This window comes from Micrasema longulum, unplaced genomic scaffold (genome assembly GCF_059751315.1).
Source record: "Micrasema longulum isolate JH-2025_06_02 unplaced genomic scaffold, ASM5975131v1 h1tg000140l, whole genome shotgun sequence".
NCBI classification, from domain to species: Eukaryota; Metazoa; Arthropoda; class Insecta; order Trichoptera; family Brachycentridae; genus Micrasema; species Micrasema longulum.
In genome coordinates, this window is record NW_028277346.1 from 146,737 (window position 1) to 169,816 (window position 23,080).

General features: G+C 34.0%; 1 protein-coding gene across 4 annotated transcripts in view; it reads right to left on the reverse strand.

Annotated features, from left to right (window-relative positions):
• Positions 1–10,111: 10,111 nt before the first annotated feature.
• LOC148284214 (uncharacterized) overlaps positions 10,112–23,080 on the reverse strand; it is a 73,669-nt gene continuing 60,700 nt past the window's right edge. The window contains exons 6-13 of one of the 4 annotated variants that reach the window (XM_088242454.1): positions 21,698–21,772; positions 21,011–21,127; positions 17,996–18,094; positions 16,829–16,921; positions 15,427–15,609; positions 14,054–14,175; positions 12,173–12,320; positions 10,112–11,097 (exon numbers count right to left, since the gene is read on the reverse strand). In XM_088242454.1, the coding sequence (XP_088098580.1) occupies positions 10,981–11,097; positions 12,173–12,320; positions 14,054–14,175; positions 15,427–15,609; positions 16,829–16,921; positions 17,996–18,094; positions 21,011–21,127; positions 21,698–21,772 (954 nt within the window). In that variant the 3' untranslated portion in view covers positions 10,112–10,980. The remainder of the gene's footprint in view (positions 11,098–12,172; positions 12,321–14,053; positions 14,176–15,426; positions 15,610–16,828; positions 16,922–17,995; positions 18,095–21,010; positions 21,128–21,697; positions 21,773–23,080) is intronic. The other 3 variants (XM_088242456.1, XM_088242455.1, XM_088242457.1) reach the window with 3 other exon arrangements.

Sequence of the window (23,080 nt, forward strand, 5' to 3'; positions counted from 1 at the left end):
CAAGCTTTCGCTTTGATAAAATAAGTACTAGAACAATTTTAAAAGTACAAAAATTATGAATGTTTAAAATTATAGCCACCATTTTGAAAAACACATTTAGAAATTATCTATGGTAAGAGAACAATGTTTTATTCACAACCGTAAAATATAAAATCACTAACATAATTTTAAAATTCTTAAAAATATCAAATTTAACATAGACATTTTATTTTATTTTAGCTTTAACATACAGTAGCTCAATCACAAATAGTTATCGTCGTGCTTAAAAATATGCTAAGCGATCACAATGAACAATAATGAACATGCTTAAGTTATCGCAGTACAAGTTAACGCGTGTGTAATCTCTAAGTCAACGCTCGCGTCGGTTCGTTTTTAGTTTTCTTCGTAAATAAATACAGTTCATTGGTGAAAAATCGAAATAAAAATAATACAATATATTGCATTTGCAAAATAGTAAGGAGTATCTAATACAAAAATGTGAAAATTAAATTACAATTACTATGGCGACTGCTTTTCTTGACATTTGGCTTGCCAACCGCCGAATAAATTAAATAAATAGCGTAATAAATAATAAATAAATAAATAAATAAAAATAGCAGTTTTGGAATATTTTCCATATTTACATCGGCGAAATTCAAATACGTGATTGCGCAGCAGGATTATACGTCGCGGAATGTAAATATTTTGACATTTAATATTAGGTGTTCACGGATGTTCCATTGTGAACGCGAATGCGATAAACGACCATGGTGAGAAATTATTATCACGTCGCTTATTAGCACGTCGATAGTTATTTGTGATTGAGCTACGGGTAACCCTTCTATAACACGGTCAACTCGGTTTCACTTTGACACTATTAACTATTGACATATTAATACACATGGACATGCTCCGAGCCGTCAAAAATGATGAGTCTGAACTCATGCCCAACTCGTTTTTCGGCCGCCGAAACCAAAATGCCTGCATGTGTCATGAAGCGTGAAAAACCCTTCAGATTAACATTGTAAAAGGGATTGTGTCACTTTCATTGGTAGATATTTGTTCACGAGTGATTGACAAATATTATTTTTTGTAAACATTAAGCTACGCCTAGCGGCGCAATTGCGAATCTCTTCTTACTTACAGGACTGCACTAATAGAAATACGTTTTTTTAATATAATAAATTTGAGTTAATATCATTTTTTAATTCCCGAAAATAAAAATAAATGAGTGTAATTATAAGGAATTTAAGGACAGAATTTCGATATTTTTTTTTAAAGGAACCAATCTTATGTGCTGAAGGAGTTACCTGAGTAAAAAAAATTTTTGCGAGAAATATTTCAAGCCGCAAGTTTTTTTTTAAATATTACAGTGGAATCCAGCGCATATTAAAAAATGTACCATAATTTAACGCGTAGGCTTATGATTTAGAAACTTCGCTAGTCTGTCTTTCAACATTCTCCTAATTATATAATTTAATAATTGTTCACTGTATTTATCTATAAAATAAAATAAATTAAGCAAAGGATACAAAAAATATGTTTGCGAACATAGCTGAGCCAAAATTTTAATGCAGACTTCACTCGATCGCCTTTCTTGAAATCGATCTCTGGTTCAATCCTATGTTTTGTTTGAGTCGAAATTTGAGAAGTTTCTTTACTATTTAAAAAAAAAGATTTTGCATGAAAGAGATTGCATTTTTAAAGGAGCGCTCTAAAATATCCACTTTTCTTAAAGAGATAAAATCTATTTAAATTTATTTCAACAGAGACGGAAAAATTTTTGTGAAGAGAATATGGAAGTCTAGGCATTTACAGGGCTTTTGACCTGTTATTGGCTGGTTTAAATGGCCACTTTACACACTGTGTAACATTCACCATTCTGCCCATGTTTGAACATCCACATTTCCTCAACTCTTCCATCTGTTGACTTTTGTGAAGTAAAAGGATTGGAGAACCTTACTGGATGTCAAAAATAAAATATAAAAAATAAGGAATAATTTAAAAAAATATATATTTATAGATGACAACCATGAAATTTCGCATAAATAAATTGTCTATGTTTTTATGAATGCATGTATGTGTATGCGCATGGGTGTATGTACGTATGTGTGTATGTACATGTGTATATATGTGTATATTTATATATATGTGTGTATATATGTGTATGTCTGTATGTATATGAATCAAAATGTGTATCCGAATAAGTTTATATTTTGTTTGTCTGTGCTCTATATTAATTTGTTAACTTTTATAATATATTAAAATGTAATTGCCTAGCTTGGAACGGGGTATGTACCCTTGTTAGCTGGGCAAAGTGAACATGGAATTGTATTTTGATAAAGAGTGTGAATAAATAAATAAAATTAAAAAAAGAGCTGAAACCTCAAAAAAAATTCCCTCTCTGTTGAAATAAATTTTAATATGAACAACTCCCTAGGGAGGAAATCCAGCCAGTCTGCAAGCATTTGGACATAATCAAACATTGTTAGATAAAATCTACACTATTTTTTTCTCAAAATAAATTGCAACAGAATACATTTAATATACAGTAAAACCTCGTAATTACGTTTTCCTGCTTTCTACGCCGAAATAATTAGACCCCATTTTTTTTCCACATATTCTCATTCAAATATTCCCCTTATTTAACGTTTTTTACGTTTTTCATAATACCGGTAATACGTTGAATTTTTTTAAAAACTCATTTGATCTGTTAAAAGACAACGAGCCGCGCGCCAGCGCGTGAATGAAGAATAAAATCGAGGTTAATAAAAAAAATGACAAATTATTGTCTCAAACTAAATTCAAAGTAGGTGCAGTGTAATTGACCATTTTGTTTAAGAGTCTAATTTTGATATTTTACTAAATAGCGACATGCAGTTGACGCATTTTTAGGAAGAATAAAGTCTTTACATCAATAAATTACGAAGCAGAAAGTTTGAAAATTTGGCAATAGAAATATTATTTGTAGTTATAAACATAATGTGAAAAGACGATAGTTTAAACAGTTATTATAAAAGTGTGAAACAGTTTTGCCGCGATGTAAATGACAGTTGAAATTTTGTGGTGCCATGCTAAAAAAAGTGATACCATATAAATAAAATTTCACAATATTTTGGGGAAAAATCGTTGTATGCATTTTATGCTAATTCAAATTTTTATTTCCGTGTTTTAAGGTTGAGTACCTACATAAAATTGTTTAAACATGTTTTTTTTTAAATTCAATTAAAAATAACAGATTGTAGTATTGCTTGAAAATATATAACATTTTTAACTAAATCATTGGTAAATATGAATAATCCCCAATTATGACAGTTCTTACATTTTTTCTGCAGTGTATTTAGTATAGTCTAGTACAATAATTATATTTTTATGTAATTGAATTTTTTCTACACATTTTTAATTTTTCCACTTTAGGGTTTTCCTCAGTTTTACACTTGTTGCTCCCTTAAAAAACGTAAAACAGGTGTTTTACTCTTCTCTATTCGTATAATTATGCTTCAGGTATAAACCCATTTACATACATACCTATTATCTAAGAATTACATAATTGGACCCTTATGTTGATAAAGTTTTGAACAATAGGATCATTTTGTCAAATTTCCTAAGAATTTACATTTTATAATTGAGGACTGTTTATTCAAAACTCGGAATTCGCTTAAAACGCAATTTTTCAGGAGAGATTTTTGTGATTCACGTCAAATCGTGTTTTAAAAAATTACACCGTACAACTAAGCCTGAAGGTAATCCAATTTATAATTTATATTTACTAGTTTATAATTTTATATTTCACTAGCGGAGCCGACAGACGAACGTTAGCTTGCTTGCTATTACCTTGGAAAAAGTATTTTCATTGATAATTAGGCACCTATATACTTGTTTATGATTGAATTCCAAAACTAAAAAATATGAATATTAAAATACTGAATTGAGGTAGGTACCTAGGTACTTGTTTATGGTTGAATTCCAAAACATAAAATAATAAATTTTCAAATATAGAATTCTTTTTGCAAATGCCAAACTCTGGACTTCTCACCAACAGGGGTGCACTTTATTCATGAATGCGATTTTCAAAAACGTATTGAACGTCAGTCAATATTATTTTAGTATTAACAGAACTCCAGTAAAAGGAACATTAATTTATATTTGATCTTGAAACGGTTTTAAAAAGGATTTAAATGCCTAGTTTTAAAAAATAAAATATATATAACTAACTGAAGTGTCAAAGGATACTAACTAGTGATTTTACTAATATGTTCACGGTTAAAACACTATATTTCTGACTTGCTCGTCCTCTTTTAGAATATGCGTCCGTGACCTGGTCTCCCTTCCATGTGGGCCTTATAAATCATATCGAATCGGTGCAACATCGTTTGCTCAGAAAAGTAGCACGGATGATTGGCCTCGAGAGGGGAGACTACACCTTCGGAGAAATGGAGTCAATGTTAAAAATCTCAAGTCTACAAAAACGTAGAAATAACATTGACTCCATATTTATGTTTAATTTACTGAATGGCTTAATTGATGTACCAACGTTACTGGAACAAGTGGCATTCAATGTTCCGATCCGCCGGTTGCGAAATAATAATGCGCTGTTCCTCGATCAACACAGCACAAACTATGGCTCGCATGCACCAATGTCCCGATTGTGTCGTATTGTAAACTCGAGACAAGATCTGGACTTTTTGGTGTAAGTCTTTGTAGATTTAAAAAATCATTAAGATAGACCGGATCTTGTCGTGAGGTAGTAATTTATTTTTTTTGTCCTAGCTTTTATTTTATTAAGTTGTAATTTATTTTATAAGTGCCTGTATTTATTATAAGAAATTGTATTTACCAGTGTTAAAATGGACTGCATAAGTCCGTCAAATAAATAAATGAATACTTATCAAGTTGTGACGTACACGCTCTCACATAAAGTTGAAGAAAATCACATGTGTGAGTTGCTGAGACATTGAAAAAAGGATTGTGAGATTTGTAATTATGCTTCATCAACTCAATGGAGAATGCTCAGTTTGCGGCGTCAAGTAGTGTAATTGAAATCTGTTTTTGCAAGATTTAGAGACGGTTTTGAATTACGCTATTATTTAGGTAGGTTTTTTATGATTAGTTTGTTTTGGCATTTCATTTCATTTCATTTCATTTCGTTTTTTGCACCACAACAGGCCAGGAGGCCTAATTACAATGGTGAACTATATTACAGAACAACCAGGCTTGAGAAAAATCACATTTTAATTTTTGTGTTCTCACCGGGAATCGAACCCAGAACCTTCCGTGCGTGAGTCAAGCGTCTTGACCACTACACCACGGAGGCGGAGATCAATAACTAATGCACTAGTTTCATCTATACATGGACAACTGTATGAAAGAGATAGAATGTATGAGTATAGGAGCAAAAATGGATAATTTTTCAGTAAGCTGCTTGTTGTATGCTGATGATGCAGTTCTGTTAGCAAGCAGCAAGGATGATTTTAAAAAAATAGTCTCTAGAATGTATGATGTATGCCTGGAGAGAGAAGCGATGAACGAAAGTAAGTCAAAAGTGATGGTATTTGAAAGGGGAAGTGAGGTTACTGACTGCATAATAAATGTAAACAACGAATGTCTCGAACAAGTAGAAGAATTTGTGTATCTGGGAAGCATGTTTTCAAGAGATGGAAGAGTAGAAAAAGATGTTGAAAGGAGAATGAATGCGGGCAGCAAAATGAACGGCGCACTAAGCACAGAAATTGCAAATAAAAATATGTCAATTGAAGCTAAACTGGCAGTGCACGACGGAGTTTTAGTCCCGACACTTATGTATGGAAGTGAAACATGGAACTGGCAGAGGAAGGATGAAAGCCGAGTGAACGCGGTTGAAATGTGATCTCTTAGATGAAAGTGTGGGAAATCAATGTATGACAGGGTTACGAATGATGAAAACAGGGGAGAGTGTAAATCTGAGTCAAGTATAATTGATAAGATTAAGAAAGGGTCTGTGAGATGGTTTCATCATGTAGAAAAAATGGACGACTTAAGGATGGTAAAACAAGTACATATGGCGAAAATGAACGGTGACGTGAGACGAGGACCACCAAGGAAGACGTGGCATGATCAGATAAACCAAAATCTTAAATCTGGTCATTTCAAAAGCAGACAGATGAATGTGTAAGAAGCTATGAATATATGCCAGGATAGACGTGTGTGGCGGTCCATTCTCTCTGCCTACCCCTACGGAGAAATGGCATGATGGTAGAAGTAGTAGTAGTAATAAAAAAAAATCCTTTACTGTACATTAGTGCGAAGCAACTTAGAATATGCATCACAAATATGGAATCCTATGTACAATGTGCAGATATCACGCATTGAAAATATTCAAAAACAAAATCGTATAGTTCATGTGTTTCCGGTTGAAACTTGAGTTTAAATCCGACCAGTATATTCATATATGTAAAAAACATCACCCATTGCCTCTGCAAAAACGTCGTGAAATAGCGGATATAATTTATTTACTTAAAATTGCCTCTGGTTCAATTGACTGTCCTGAACTACTTTGCAAACTTTCTATCAATGTTCCTTCCAAAGTTTTAAGAAATAACCCTCTTCTTCACATACCTCTTGTTTCATCTAATTATAGGCAAAATTCATATTTATGGCGAACTTTTAATAATTTTAACTAACTAACCATCACGCCACACCACTCTGTCCTGGCACACTTCCTTTGCTTCCTTCACATTCATACATCTTCTCATGCACGCACGTCGATTATTCCGACTTTTCACATGACCACTTTCAAGAATTTGTTGTACTTGATCATGCCATGTCTTTCTCGGCCTTCCTCGACTTCTACAACCAGACACATTCGCATCATAAATCTTTTTAGCCGTTCTTTCATCATTCATTCGCTCCACATGACCGAACCATCGCAAAAGACCCTTCTTAATTTTGTCGATAATGCTTAACTCAGCCTTGCATTCTGCTCTAATTTCGACATTAGGGCACCTATCATACATTGTTTTTCCGCACATTCACCTGAGGGATCGCATTTAAACAGCATTCAGTCTACTTTCGTCCCTTTTTTTCCAACTCCATGCTTCGCTTCCATACATTAGGGTTGGTACCAGAACTCCATTATGAACTGCTAATAAATCATTTAACATAGATTTATTTGCAAATAATCTTAATGACGTACGGCGTTTGCTTTCGAAATAACTCGTAGTATTTTTTCTTTTCTTTTAAATTTACATATAATTACTATTCATTTTATGTTCGAGAATCTTTTTTAACTTACTGTGATGCTACTTGTGAAAACCTGTAATTGGCTTATTTGTTATTTGTTTTGTTATATAAATATGAGATAATTATAGCTGTTGGTTATCCAAATAAATAAAATAAAAATAACTAATAACAATTTTTTACGTTTTTGGAGGAGATTTCCAAGTTTGCTTCTAAGCTTCCCTATCATGTGTGATGGTGATATACTAGTTGATCGGACGTCACTGCGACCCGTTTAGATCTATTTATTAAAATTAGTTGATTAAATCTTTGATTATTAATTTATTATGATTTAAACAAAGTTAGGTACATATTGACATTTTAAAAACATGTTAAGACAGAAATAAATGTGATCGTAGCCAATGCTGTTTCATCTTAAGTAGAGTTATTCAAAATAGGACTCAGACCTGGTCATATCGCGGTGTTTTAAGGCCAGACCGCAAAACTTCAGAGGAGCATTCCTCAAAATAAACTTTGAAAAATCGTCCCCTCTACAAGTTCTTACCCCTCCCATCTCCTACCCGGCGACTTGTAAAACGACAGCACCTTCCTTCTCAGAATTTCCCCTTAGCTTTGCTAAACGCTGTATAAAACAAAATACGCAGCAGCGTTGGGAGGATCATTGCCGCGCTTCTTCTACGGGTAAAATCACTAAACCCAACACTGGCTGATGCAGCCAAACTTCCGTTGTCTTCACGAAGGTACTTTTGAAACGACCCAATTTTTTACCGGACACGGAGCTATAAGAAGTTACCTATATAGGTTTAAATTAAGGAATGATGGCTATTGTCCATGCGATGATATTTCTTCACAGAGTATCGAACATCTGTTATTTCAGTGCCCATTTTTCAGTTTACAACGCCATAATTTTGTCGCAGAATGCAGGAAAGATGGAATATCCTTAACAGATATCCACACTGTAGTTAATAGTAGTTATCACGCGCCATTGTTCTTGAACTTTGCAACAATGGTGATTGGACTCATAAAGCTAATAAACCAAAATCAGTGATTTGATTTGACAGTGAGTGAGCAACATCCCATTTCCAAGACAAACAAAAACGATTTTTCCAAGTACCTTAGCCTTGTACATGACACGTAAGGCTACTTAATACAGGGGTCCAAATACATATTAAAAAAAAAAATCCCTACCCAGCCCATTCCCTAGTACGCGCCCGGTGCATATAGCTTCGTTGGTAAAATACGTTTTTAATGAAAATTTTTGCAGTTCAAAAAAAAAAAAATTAATTTGTCGCAACAGAGAGAGAGAGAACATTTTTGCTTTGGGCTTACGCCCTGTCATTAGCTGGTGTAACCTTAACCATTCTGCCTATGCTTAAACATCCTCATTTCCTCAACTCTTCCATCTGCTGACTATTGTGAAGTGAAAGAGCTGAAACCTTTATCGTGTGGGTGAGATTCATCATTCAAAAATTGATATTTTTTGTCAAAATCATTCTCGAAATTGGATCCACCATTTTGAATAACTCTGTGTGATATACAATGGCAGCATAGCCAAAAATAATGATATATGTAAAAATATAACATGCATGATTATGAATTACAAATAAAAGTTCTTAGATTATCCATAAATTCATTACCACATTTGATATTTAACGCTAAATTTAATTTCATCTTATTTACATTTATATATAATACAATTTAATTTAATTGGTAATCTTCCAGCGATTAGTAATTCATATAACTGATTCATTTTGTGTACGAGGCTTGATAAAAAAATACTCGAAATAATTTAAATATGCGATTGAAAGAGCCTATTTTTATTTCCTAGATGTTTATAATTGATCCGTTAATTTTCGGCCATTTTGGACGCGGAGTTGGATTTTCAAGATCATTCTAGAGTGAAAATGACGGAGCAAAGGATTCGTATTAAATTTTGTTTTAAAAACAAAATTAAATGCAGTGCCGTGGTTGGAATGTCGGAGATTGCTTATGAAGAGTCTGCCATAAAGAAAACAGACGTTTACAATTGGCATTAACGATTCAAAAAGGGTCTTGACGACGTTGAAGATGATTGATCTGCCGATTATGGCTCGATATGCACAAATTCCGTGTATTTTTATTATGAAACCTCGTTTTACATTTTTTTATCCCTATAGTCTTTAAAATATAGCTTGATTAGAATGACAGTTGCTAGCAAAAGTGACGAAATAGGTTTGTAGTAACGTCTAAGGAGTGATTCATATTGACACTCGAAAAATCATTCGTATCTGGCATGTTAATTAATTTTTTTAATACAATGCTTGACATATAAATCAACATAAATTTACCGTGGGTATACTGGCAAAAAGCTTTAACTCTCAAATTCCTGTTTTAAGAAATCAAGCATTTAAGTCTCATTTAAATATGTAAGATGTGTGCTCATTTAAGAACACGTTTTTAATTGTTCCGTTTCTTCATTTTATATCAAGTAAATATTAAGTTATTTAAAGCTTTTAGCCTGAATAAAATACCCAGTATACGACGTAACTTTAACTTATTTTTAACCATTTAACTACAGATATATGAAATTTAATATGACTTAGTGTATTTTGCCAGTTTGTAGAGCGTTCAAAACTTTACAAAACTGCATCGTTAAGTCAAATCCGCATTATTTACGAGTTAGCGTTTTTTGCCAGTATACCCACGATATAAAATCAGCTTTAAAACTTAAAAAAACGTAATTATTAATGACGTTCTTACAAGGTTACGTCATTTTGCAAAAATGTTAGAGATGAGACAAATTGATCTAAGTAAATTGCTCGAATGAAAAATAATTCATTTGTTGTTGTTCATGAAAAAAGTATAAATGTCTTATTTTTTGGTGAATAATTGCTTAAACACACACTATAATAGGCTTGTTTTAGCGTTTTTATATTCATTTTCGGAAACAGAGTTTCATGTTGTATGAAAAAACTGATAAAATCGATTTGATCGGTACATGATCAGTGATCAGTAATTCCCATAACTATTGTCATTAGTTTGGCAGCTGCCATTTTAATAAAGCTATGTTTTAAGGACTATAATTCCTTGAACCCGAATAGCACAGATCAGAAAATTGGTCGAATTTTTCCTAAAAATTAGAACATGTTCCGAAATTCAGCATTCAAATACAAGATTTAAACCAATTTGAGTATTACACGGCGTGATATTAAATTCAGGATAAGAAATTTGATCTGCTGTAACAATAAAAGTACGCATTTTGCCGCAAAATATCAACCAGAGACAAACGCGCAGATTCAAATTTAGAATATAAAATCTTGAATCTGAAAATGCATACCAAAGCACCGAAAACGTCCAATAATCTAGCTTTTTAAAAACTACTAACAGGGCATTTTCACTTTTTTTTTTTTACTAGTATTTTAAAATAACAACAAAGTTATGAGGGTATCGGTATTTTTAATTTTTGAAGTAAAATAAATTATCTTAAGTTTAAAATATGAGTTTAAAAACGAGACGTTTGGCGACCCATGTGAGTGTTCATGCAAAAAAGTAAACAATAAATAAATAAAGCACAATTAAATCTTTAGAATCGTAAAAATCCACTCTAAATATTTAATATAAATTTTCAATGTTATTTCAATTTGTGAAAATACCCTCTTAGGCTTTTTATAAAACTTTGAACTGTAGCCGAAGAATCGGTGATTTGGTATGCAAATAATTATACATTTGGATATTGCGGTTGAAGAGAGACATGTGATTACGCCAGCATCAGACGATTCAGTCTGCATTGCTGGCGTTGGTTGTTTCTCATGGGCGGTTGGCCAGCTCATCCATTCTGCAGCGAACGGCCATCTCCGCAACCTCCAGACTTGTATAGTCCAACTCCTTGATCAGGCAAAGTACGGCGGAGAGGAGATTCGAATTCTGAAAATCGGGTAATTTATTACATTTCATTTATTTTTATTCATGTCAATAATTTAACGCTCATTACGAAGTAAATAGACAAATTTATTTAGTTATTTTAAACTTCTCGTACAAAATGAATGTACAATATTTTGAGTTTGTCCAAATTTTTGTAGAAAAGGACTGGATTCAACTCCCTGAGGAACTGTTAACATTAACATATTACAACCGAGATGAGTAACATCTTAGATAAAGTAATACACAAGTCTTGGCATCTACAGGGCTTATGACCTGTCATTGGCTGGTTTAAGTGGCCACTTTAAAACACTGTGTAACGTTCACCATTCTGCCCATATTTGAACATCTATATTCCTTCAATTCTTTTATCCGTTGATGTTTTTGAAGTTAAAGAGCTGAAACCTTTATTTAAGCGGGTGAGATTCATCTAATTGAATTATTTCACCTACATACTAGGCAACGCCTGAAAATATTATTTTTATCAATTTCTATACTTCTTCATGGACCAGGTAATTTATCAACAGGAAGTTGAATCCAGTCCTTGTTTCGAGTTTGTGAATATGGGCAGAATGGGGAATGTTAGACAGTGTGTAAAGTGGCCACATAAACCAGCCAATGTCAGGTCATAAGCCCTGTAGATGCCTAGACTTCTATTTTACCTTCTCTAAAATATTCTTCATCTCTGTTGTATCGTGTCCCCTCCAGACCGACTAGACTGTCTGATATTTTCTATATCAATAATATTTAAACTAATAGACGTTTTGTCTTTTAATCATTAAATCAAATGCAATTTTCCACTCCTACTTTCGTCCAATCATCCTTCACCAGTTCTTATTAATTTTCTTCTTTTCCTTCCCACTATCTCTTTGTTTTGTCCATATTTATTTTATTTTAATATATATTTATTCGTTACACAGTTTAAACCATCTTCGCTTTATTGTAGTATAATTTAGTGTATACATATTGTTGGATGGCAGGCCCAACGATGTATACAATTTTTTTTGTTTTAATTTATATTAATTTAACCTGTACGTCTGTTTGTATTTGAAATAAATAAAAAAAAAGATTTAATAATTACTCTGGTCATGGGTCTCCTAGTGAACCCCTTGTGGTCGGCCATGACATTACTGGCCACCTGTGTACTGTCACGGTTGTTGCTCGTCACACTGTCACGCTCCCACGTGTCGCGTGACGGTTGCGCGGGCTCCAGATTCTGGCTACTGTACCTAAGGATGACAAAATGTTATTCATAATTAATGGTTTTTTGAACATAGTTTTTGGATCACTCTCCAGCAGATGCCTCCCCGAATGCTGTGCGAAAAAGACAACAGCACGGCGGCAGTGGCGTGCGTTCCATATAGGCACATAAGCAGTGCCTACCCTACTAGAATTTTATTAAAACAATCACAAAAAATAATATAAAATATGCAAGTTACTATTTGTAAAATTTGAAAAATGCGCCAAGTCGTGTATCGTTCCGATCGGCACGCCGCTAACGACAGAGGCACGAACTAAAAATGCCAATTTTCTTCACGCATTCGTTCTTATATACGCGATTAACGCGCGTGTGTGTGCGTTATTTTTCAGTTGTATTTACGCGTGTATGAGTTGGTTCATAGGCAGTGCTTATTTGAACTAAAAAAACGAACACGTTACTGACATCTAGCGATTTTTTCAATTATTATTTAACAAAAGACGATTCAAAACAATGTCAGATAAATAACCTCAAACTGATTTATTCTTTTACATTCGAGAATGAAGTCCATATTTGTTTTGTTGATGAAAAAATTGAAATGGAGTTTTGCAAAACTTGTGATAGTGACGGAAATGTGTGTGTAATCGTTGTAAGAAACAACGCGTTTTCTCGGCTATCGTTTATGAACAAAAAACTGATTATTAGCAAAGGAAGATGCGCTCCTAAATTAAAATTGATACAAAAAAAATAATTAAATGCTACATTCTACTGCCTGCCCTAGTTAAAAACTCTGTGCACGCGACTGCACGTCGGATAGATTTTGTCTAGTTAAAACAGGGAAAATTAAGGTCTCGTATTCCCGTTTTCCATCCCACAAAGCTAAACCGATTTTGTTTTTAGGAAGTTTAGGAGAGGTGGAAGTGTTTGGATATTTCAGGAAGGAAGAAGGGTAATTGATGATTAATCGGGCAGAAGAGGCATATGTGGTTGAGAACCTCCTCACCCAAAAGGCACTCGCACATTGGGGAGTCTAATACCTTTAGTGGTCTTCATTTTAAATTAATTAAAATTTTATTAATATTTAAAGCATTAACTTTGTACACTTATTTGTTTATAAATTTGTATAAACCACTTTCATTTTTTTAATTACACTTCGACCGGTTTCGGGGTTACTACCTCATCGTCAGGAATTTAACTAACTTATAATTACACGCGTTGCTATTTATATAATAAAATATTGTATGAAAGAGACAGAAAATTGAAAGAGAGAGAAAGAAGATAATTAATCAAAAACTTCATCCATTACAGCAGAACATCGTATAAAGGACTATACGATGGATAGTGGAGCTAGGTAGAAGTAAAATGGATTGTCTCATTCGCCCATACCAATATTGAATCAACTGCTCCACAAGTGTATAGCTTATGTTAGGTTTTTGTTTTTTTTTTAAGTTAGGATTCTTCTATCAGAAAGTCTCAAAAGATTTGCTGAAGACAACAATTGATTATAATTAAATAAAGCAGCTGGAATATGAAGATTAAAATTAATATATTTTGGAAATTTCTTCTGGATGCGCTCGAGTGAATCAGAATGTACACGATAATGGGGTGATCAGCGACCAGACTGGAGAAATATATTCTAAACGACTTCTAACCAGGAAGCAATAAAGTGACTTGATTGGTGTGATACTTTCAAATTTATTAGTAACCCTACAAATAAACAAATTACATATAAATCTTTAATGACATTTAGTCATTTAAATTTACCTGTCGTTCTGTCTCTCGTAGTAACTGTCCCCCTGTGGTGACACAACACTGTGGCGGGCGCTGTGATGCTGCGGGTGGTACCTGGATTCTCTGTTGTAGTCTCCATTGTGGGGAGAAGGGTCCTGCGAACAAACAAGTCATCAAGATAACTTTACAGTGAACATCACGGCTCCAGGGCCCCTTCGGAGCGCTGCAGACTGAACCGGTTTAAAACACGTATGAAATAATGAATTCATTTAAAATGGAACAATTAAACAGAAAACCAGCATATCTGGGTCATATCGTGCGCGGAAGCAAATTTGCGCTTCTACAGCTAATCATATATATATTATCTTTTCTAAAATGTTGTAATATGTTAGTGCTAACAGCTCCCCGGGGAGTTGAATCCAGTGCTTGTCTACAAAAATTTGGACAAACTCAAAATATTGTTGATAAATCCACCTGGTCCATGAAGAAGTATAGAAATTGAAATAATTAAATTTTCAGGCGTTGCCTAGTATGTAGTTGAAATAATTCAATTAGAATATAGATGTTACACAGAGTGTAAAGTGGCTACTCAAACCAGCCAATGACACGTCATAAGCCCCGTAGATGCCTTGACTTCTATATTATCTTCTCTAAAATGTTGTGATATGTTACAATCGATATTAATAAATCACGGCGCTATAAAAGTTGTCAAAATTTATTATTTTTATTTATTAATTTAATTGTGTTAATTCTCCGTTTTCCTATATGGGGCTGAAACATGGACATTGCGTGTCTACGAGAGGAAGAGATCGATGCATTCGAAATGTGGTGTTGGAGAAGGCTAATGCGAGTGCCTCGGACAGCCAGAAGGACGAATGCATCGATACTGGAAGAGCTCCATATTACAACTCGTCTATCAGTGGTGTGTTTGAGAAGGATACTGTCTTTCTTTGGACATATTGCTAGACGGGAGCCAGACAATCTAGAAAAGGCAATAATGTCTGGCCGAGTTGAGGGTAGGAGAAGCCGGGGTAGAATTCCATATAGATGGACTGACCAAATAAAGATGGCTACGGGGCTAAAATTTGATGAGTCGGTTCGTCGGGCTGAGGACTGACTGGAGTGGAACAGACTCAGCATTGAGGGACGGACTTGGAAGAAGAAGTGTTAATTTCAAGAAATTTTTGTAGTTAAATGAATATTGGGTATCCGCCAAATATTGAGCTACTATCCGGTATCCGGCCGGATAGTAAAATTAGACCGGATACCAGATAGTTATCGGATTTCCGGTTCATCTCTACTGTCAACTGCACATTTTAACTCGGTGGTCCACTGCACTCACGCTTATACTAAGAAACCGCCTTTGGCCACCGCTCTTCAATTAAGTGTCGGTATTATAATACCACCTTGATGCTGTGCGCGGACTGGCTATGTTGTATAGACCGCCTATAGGTGACATCGTGGCCGTTGACGCTCCCGTTGTGGAGCCCGTTCTCGGCGACAGAGCTGGTCTGCGGGATCAGAGTCTCGTCTCCGTTGTGACGCAGGGCAGGCTGGGCGGACAACTCGTCTCCCATGGAAGCCGAACGCTGGAAAGTTAGTGGTTAGACATATTAGTGGATTAGTGGTTAGTGAATTAGTACCGATTTTGAATATGTTGAGAAAGAAGAAATCTTCATAGCCTTAATTGTTAATTTTGATTTATGTGTTACAAAGTCGATATAAATCAGTTAGCAATTAACAATTGTTACTCATTAGTTGCGAGCATGTTGGTGTGTGCAATGAGGAAGTTCAGTGCTACAGGAAATTGCATATAAAAAATGATTTCTTACACATGGTAAAAATTAGAGCATTTGACTTCACAGCCAAGTGTCTCGAAAATGTATGAGTGTGTTCAGAAAATAACGAGAATTTTTAAATTTTCGGTATTATTATTTTGGTATACATGCCCCTGAAGTATGCTAAAATTTTCAGCTGTATTCGTTGTTTACTTTGTATGTGGCAACCGCTAAGGTTAAACGTGTTTTTATGAGCTCGGCGATTTTCGTTTGTTAAAAAAAGGATCAAAGAATTTGTATCAAATTTTGTGTAAAAATGAAATAAAGTGTAACAAAGTGTGTGAAATGTTAACACAGGTCTATGGTGAGTCTGCTGTGAGTAAAACAAGAGTTTACGAGTGGTGTAAGCGTTTCCAAGATGGCCGTGAAGACGCTGAAGATGACGAACGGCCCGGACGCCCCAGCACATCAACAACCGATGAAAACGTGGAAAAAATAATGAAATGGTTATGAATGATCGCCGAATCACAATCAGAGAAGTCGCTGATGATGTTGGCATATCGATTGGCTCATGCCATGAAATTTTTTAGAATGTTTTGGGTATGAAACGCGTGCCAGAAATTCTTGTGTGGCAGAACAGTTCATGGCTTTTGCACCTCGATAATGCACCTGCTCACACTTCGTCGCTAGTTTGTGAATTTTAGGCCAAAAACAATACTGTAAGGGCCCCGGCCTCCATATTCACCAGCCTCCATATTTACCAGAAGAGAACCTTAAGGGCCGTCATTTTACAAGCATAGATGATATTAAAAGCGCACCGCTGAAAGAGCCACAGGCTATCCCAAAGATGGAGTTTAAGAAGTGTTTCGAGGATAGGAAGAAGCGCTGGCACAAGTGGGTCTATTTTGAAGGCGACAACATTAATTTAGACGAATAAGTATTTTTTTCTTTTCAAAAAACGAAAATTCCCGTTATTTTCTGAACACACTTGAATAAATAAAAATGAACTACTTTGAAGTGTGTAACTTACTTCAAAGTACTGAGGTCTTTGAGGAGTTGGCTGTTCATAGCAAGGCTCATCCGCTGGTTCAGGAGAATAGTACCTCTGTCTACCGGGACTTGTCTGAAACATAAATACATATATTTTTAATAGTGTTCATTCAAAATGAAGGAGATCTAAAGAGACTCCAAATAATACAAAACAAAGCGATGAGGATAATATTAAGATGTGGGAGACGAACAAATGTTAAGAAAATGATTCAACTTCTAGATATCACGACAATTGATCAAAGAAGCAAATTCAATGTTGCTAATGAAATAAACAAAATTATTAAAGGAATAGTTCCGAGATATTTTCAAAATAAACTAAAAAATAATGAGTTCTTTCATAACTATGCAACAAGAGGATCTAAAAATATAAGACTGGAAAGGAAATCAAAAGCAATGTCCCAGAACTGCCGCATGTACAAGGGAATAAAACTATTTGAAGAAATGCCAGAAAGCATAAAAAATGAAATTAATGTAAATATATTTCAAATTAAATGTAAAAAGTATATATGTGAAAAATATTAGGTAGTATATAGTGTAAATGGAAAGGAGAATGCTGGGTATTTCGTTGAGAGACAGAAAAACCAATACATGGATTAGAGCGAGAACAAATATCACTGATGTGGTCCATAGGGCTGCCAACCAGAAATGAAGCTGAGCTGGTCATATAGCCAGAATCACAGGCTCTAGATGGACCAAAAAAGTCCTGGAATGGCGACCCAGAACGGGTAGAAGAAGACGAGAAGTCTGATGACATAAGACGAGTTGCAGGAAGTGGTTGGATGCGGTTGGCTCAGGATAGGGAAATATGGAGACTAAAGGGGGAGGCCTATGTTCAACATTGGACAAGAGACGGCTGATGATGATGATGATGATGATATAGTGTAAATAGTGAATATAATTAATATAAATGTACATATGAAACAGTGAATATTATAAATTAGGATATTAAGTGTATAATAATGATAAATAATGATAGAATAAGTATGGATGTAAATATTGTGTTGTAAATATATATTAGACTATGTTACATAGAACTAAATAAATAAAAATAAAAAATAAAAAAAATACTAATAACATAATGACCTTCCTATCAGCATTTGAGTATTCAACACAGCAATTTCGACAAGGAATGCTTGTAATGTCTTACCTGTATATATGTGTTTCCATTGCCGTTTGGAGGAGATCTCGGTAGTGCAGACGGCCTTCCGCGGCCATGGTTTGCTGTGACGTTATGGCTATCGTAATCCTGTAAGATTAGTCAAGAAAATTCTACAAATTGTATTAAAGTTGTATACGGGTCAAAATCACAATGGATTTGTTCACTTTTCATGTTTATGATTTACAAGTAGTCAGATAAATCATTGTAGTGTTTAAGTCTCAGAGTAATAATGCGTGAACCTACAGAGAACCACTCACTATGTTTCGTAGAACGCAAGCGATGTTAGTTTGTTGTTTAGCAACAAATTGGTGGCCATTTTGTTTTGTTTGACAACATAAACACAACTGTTTGATCGGATGCTTTTGTAGCTGTGCTTGGCTTTGTTTGTAAATGACTTGGATATTTACGTTATAATAAATAAAAATCCACTATGGTGAATTGCAGTATGTTTGGTTGCAGCAGTAGGAGCATCAAAGGTGTTAAAGGAAACAGTTTTCACAGGTAATTGATTTAAAATATTTTCCTATGATTTACATTGATTTTTGGCATTTATTGTCCCGACACGTGTATTATGTTGCTTAAAAACTTTCCTATATCGACATATTTACTTCAGATACTATTTTTTCTCAATTTAGGGGATAAATTTGTGAATTAAAATATGTTTACTGTTGATAATGACAATTGATTATGGACAATATGTCAGGGCCGTACAAGCCATCCATATAAAGTTTGAGTTTTTATCGAGTAGAGGTCCAAATTTCAGGCCGTTTATTTATCAAATTATTCAAAATTGTTTAAATTTCTTTATTAATGTTTTTTTTTCTTTTCTTGATTTTATTTAAAAGTACAAAATATTTCTCTTATCGATTTATTTTTATCAGTATGTATTTATATGTATATTTACATTAGTTACCTAAGTAGTAGTTTTAAATAATAATACATGTAATTTAAAAAAGAAAAATCTTCATTTAGTGTTATTCAAAATTGTTTTAATTTTTTTATTAATATGTGCTGCTTTCTTGCTTTTTTTTTCCTTTTTTTTTACAGGTTCAAAATATTTCTATGACCATATATTTAATTTTTCAAGTATTTTTATAACTTGTAATATAATTTTCAAACTGTGTATCTTTTTTTTTTGACTCCTTAATTTGTAAGTAACTGTTTGGTAATAATTTGTTTTAAATACTATATTTTACTTATTCCACTTACATGTATGTATTTTATTGTACAGTGAAACCTCTATCTATCGTTTTTAAAGGGACTTATTGAAATAAACTATGAATGCGGGAAAACAATGAATGCGGGAAAAAGAGGTCAATACACAAGGAGATACGATCGGGTGAAGATACCGCCCTGGCAATCTGCATTACCATTGGCAGGTTCAAATTCTAAAAAAGATACAGGTTTCAGGTGTAAATAAATGTATTTAAATAAAATTAGAAAGCAGAACAAAAACAAAAAAAAATTGAAGTTTATTGCATTGGAAATAATCGTTCATCGACGTTTATTTTTTTACTGTTTTATTCCCGTAAGTCAACATTATATTTTCGGCTTTGAAAATAATATTTTTTTCGGCATCAGTTATTGAATGTGAGTAGTAAAATGTTTTTAATCTTCCGAAGATAGTGCATACTTCTGAAAATGAAGGTACAGGCGGCAGTTCCTCTTCATCAATATCGACCTCTTCAGCTGTCTCCTTCAACCTCGCGTCACACGAGCTTTCGATAGTTTTTTCGAAGAGGCTACGTAATGATGCCATTACTTACTGTACGTATTACTGTACCTATTACTTACTTACGTACTGGTGAGTCTGTCTATTTATTTATTTATCTATATATACGCCCAATGGGCATTTTTAGGAACATATTTATACATAGATTTAATTTTTCTTCTTTCCTTACAGGTGATTTTATTTTTCTTTTCAAAATTCTCAATAATATAGTTGATTCGCCGTATCTTTTACAAAATATTGGTTTCCGTTGTCCTCTTCGCTATACTAGATTAAATTCCCTTTTTTATGTGCCAACTTGTAAAAACAATTATACCTCGAATTCAATCATTAGACGTACCTGTAGAAATTATAACGGACTCAGTATTGATGTAGACATTTCTAACTGCACGTTGCATTTGTACAGAAAATTTATTCATGGGGTTGATTATTTGGGCTAGTTGCTGAATGTGCATCTTGAGTGGTTTATGCTATGTATATGTGCCGCATGTAATGTATATGTTTGTGCATGTTTTATATGTGCGTTCATGTGCGTGCGTGGATGGCTCGGAGTGTACATTCGGTATTTTTATTTATTTTAATTTATTACCTCCATGGAAAACGCAAATGTCAACAATTATTCTTTTCTCACTTAAAATTCTTATTTATTTTTTTGTCACATTTAATATTTATATCTTTTGCATAATTTATGAAAACTTAATTGGTCTTTTTATGTTAAAAAAATTGTTGTTTTTAATACTTATTATGTATGACTGTATGTTTTCTGAATAAAATTAAATTAAAAAAAATAAAATAGATAATTATAATTAAAAAAGTAGAAAGACTCAATGGTATATACAGACTTTGTGGGAGTGGAAGCTGGAGAGGGGTGATTATAATTGAATTTGATTCAGTGATCGTTAGAAAGAAGACAACTTGTTATCAAAGAGATCAAGGCTGGTATGTGTGTTGGCAGACCTGAGAATTCTGGGCATAGGAGAATGAAAACCATAGTTAGTTCTATGGTTGTCGATATGAAAGAGTAAGTTTTGTCTGAGGTTTCTAGTTGGGATATTTAATTTTATTGAGCTCAGTAGTTCAGGCGCATCAATGAGTGAGTCTATGTATCTTGTTCATTTCAATTGTATGTCCATGGTGTGTCACGTTTTCTAGCACTTTTAAGAGTTTCATTGACTTTTTTTATGCACGTGTTATGATTCTTTTTTTGTGTTTCCGGCTGTTTTTTAGTGCATTTTTGGCCAGAAGTTTTCGATAATCCGGCGACTGTTAGTTACCTGAATGTTTCTTGTCGTGTTGGAAGTGGCGGGAGGCGACCGCATGACGGCCGAGGGTCGACTGCTATACGTGTTTTGTGGCGGGCTTTCGTACGTATCCTGACCTCTGTCATGGTCCTAGAAATAACAAATAATCAAATCTACTTTTGGCTTTGAGCAAAACAATCAGCATAGAACGACCTATGAATTGAACACACCGATGTCTCGCTTTTGTTGTATTGTAAACTCAAGACGAGATCTGGACATTTTCGGTTTAAGTGCGTGGCCACAGTGGCGAGCGTTTTGCGGCACGGGACGCGGCACAGGTGCCTCAGGTGATTAAAGGTCAGACCACGTGGTTTGCGGGGAAGTCAAACCAGTTTGATCTTGACGCGTGCGACACATTGTTTTGTTCTACTTGAGTAGATTTGCAAACAGTTGTTGCATGTTATACCATATTTATTTATTTATACTTTTACATTGCTTTACATATTATCGCGATTGGCCCACTACGAGTATAGAATATTTCTCCTGGGTCCGCACTCTACTGGGAAGTTAAAATTAATCTTAAATTTTGTCTACAAAGTAAAATTACGTTTTCTGTACGAAAAATTGAATGTGTTTCCATTTTTTTTTTCCAAACAAGTTTAATTACAGGTTACCGACGAAGATACTTTGAATGTAAGGTAACAAACAAGATCATCTCACCTCTTCTTCAATCCTATAATTATTCACATTAATCGGACTCCCCCTGTTTTTAGACCAGCGCTGGTTACATTTTTCCTGTAATATCACCAAATTATCTATATTAAAAAATATTTTTATCCAAATTTCTAAAAACTTAGATCATAATAATTAAATTACGTATTCATAGAATATATTTCATGAAAATTCCCTAGTTCACAATCCCACAAAAAATTTGGTATGCCAAAATGTAAAACAAGCTACTTAATTTGGACCCCAAATACTCTATGCCATCCTAAATTAATCTATTTATTTATTTATTGACAGACTTATGCAGTCCATTCTAACAATGGTAAATACAATTTCTTATAATAAATACAGGCACTAATTTATTCATTTATTTATTTATTATATATATACGGCCTAAGCCAATTACAACAGTTACATGAAGAAACATAAATGCAAGAAACTGAACAAAAGAACATAAAACTATTTAGCAAAGACAAACAAGGGCAAAACAATAATAGTATACAATATATTAAAAAAAACAAAAGACCTAAAACTTTGAGCTAAACCATGCCAATCCAACTTCATCCCACACTGTTTAGTCGCGAAGAGATCTACGAAAAGCCGGAAGATCTATCCCGAAAAATTCCAAGTCGTGTGATGAATTGACTAATCTACACATTCTGGACATTGGGGCAAATAAAATACAACTAAATAAAATTAAAACAAGGACAAAAAAAAAATTACCACCTCAAGACATCATCATCATGATAACCTTTCATGGTGCATAGGGCACTGCATTGGTACACCAATCCGTGTATCTTGATCTTTTTTTTGTTACATGAAGGTAAGATGATCAGTCTTAGGCTTCAGGTACCAGTCCAGGGACTATGAAATATTCTGGTGTGAAAACACCCTTTTAAAGAAATATTTTATATCGACCATGGCAGGAATCGAACCTGAGACCCCTTGAACGGTACACCAGGAGGCCGACAGACAAGACCCGGTCTATCTTAGCGATTTTTTAAATCTATGAAGACTTACACCGAAAAAGTCCAGATCTTGTCTCGAGTTTACAATACGACACAATCGGGACATTGGGGCATGCGAGTTATAGTTCCTTGATCAACACAGTACATTATTATTTTGCATTATTTCTTCCAACTTACATACACACTTTGGATTTTAAATACTTTTGTAACACAAAATCTACACCTTTCTTACTGTGAATATCACATACTTTTGTAACAGTAATTTACACCCATCTTACTTTGGATCCCACATACTTTTGTAACAGTAATTGTTTAGTATAAAACAGAATTAATCTATATAATTCCTGGCCGATTACCTTTCTTTCCCATCCTTACCTTGACCTATTCATATGGTACCTACCTTACATCA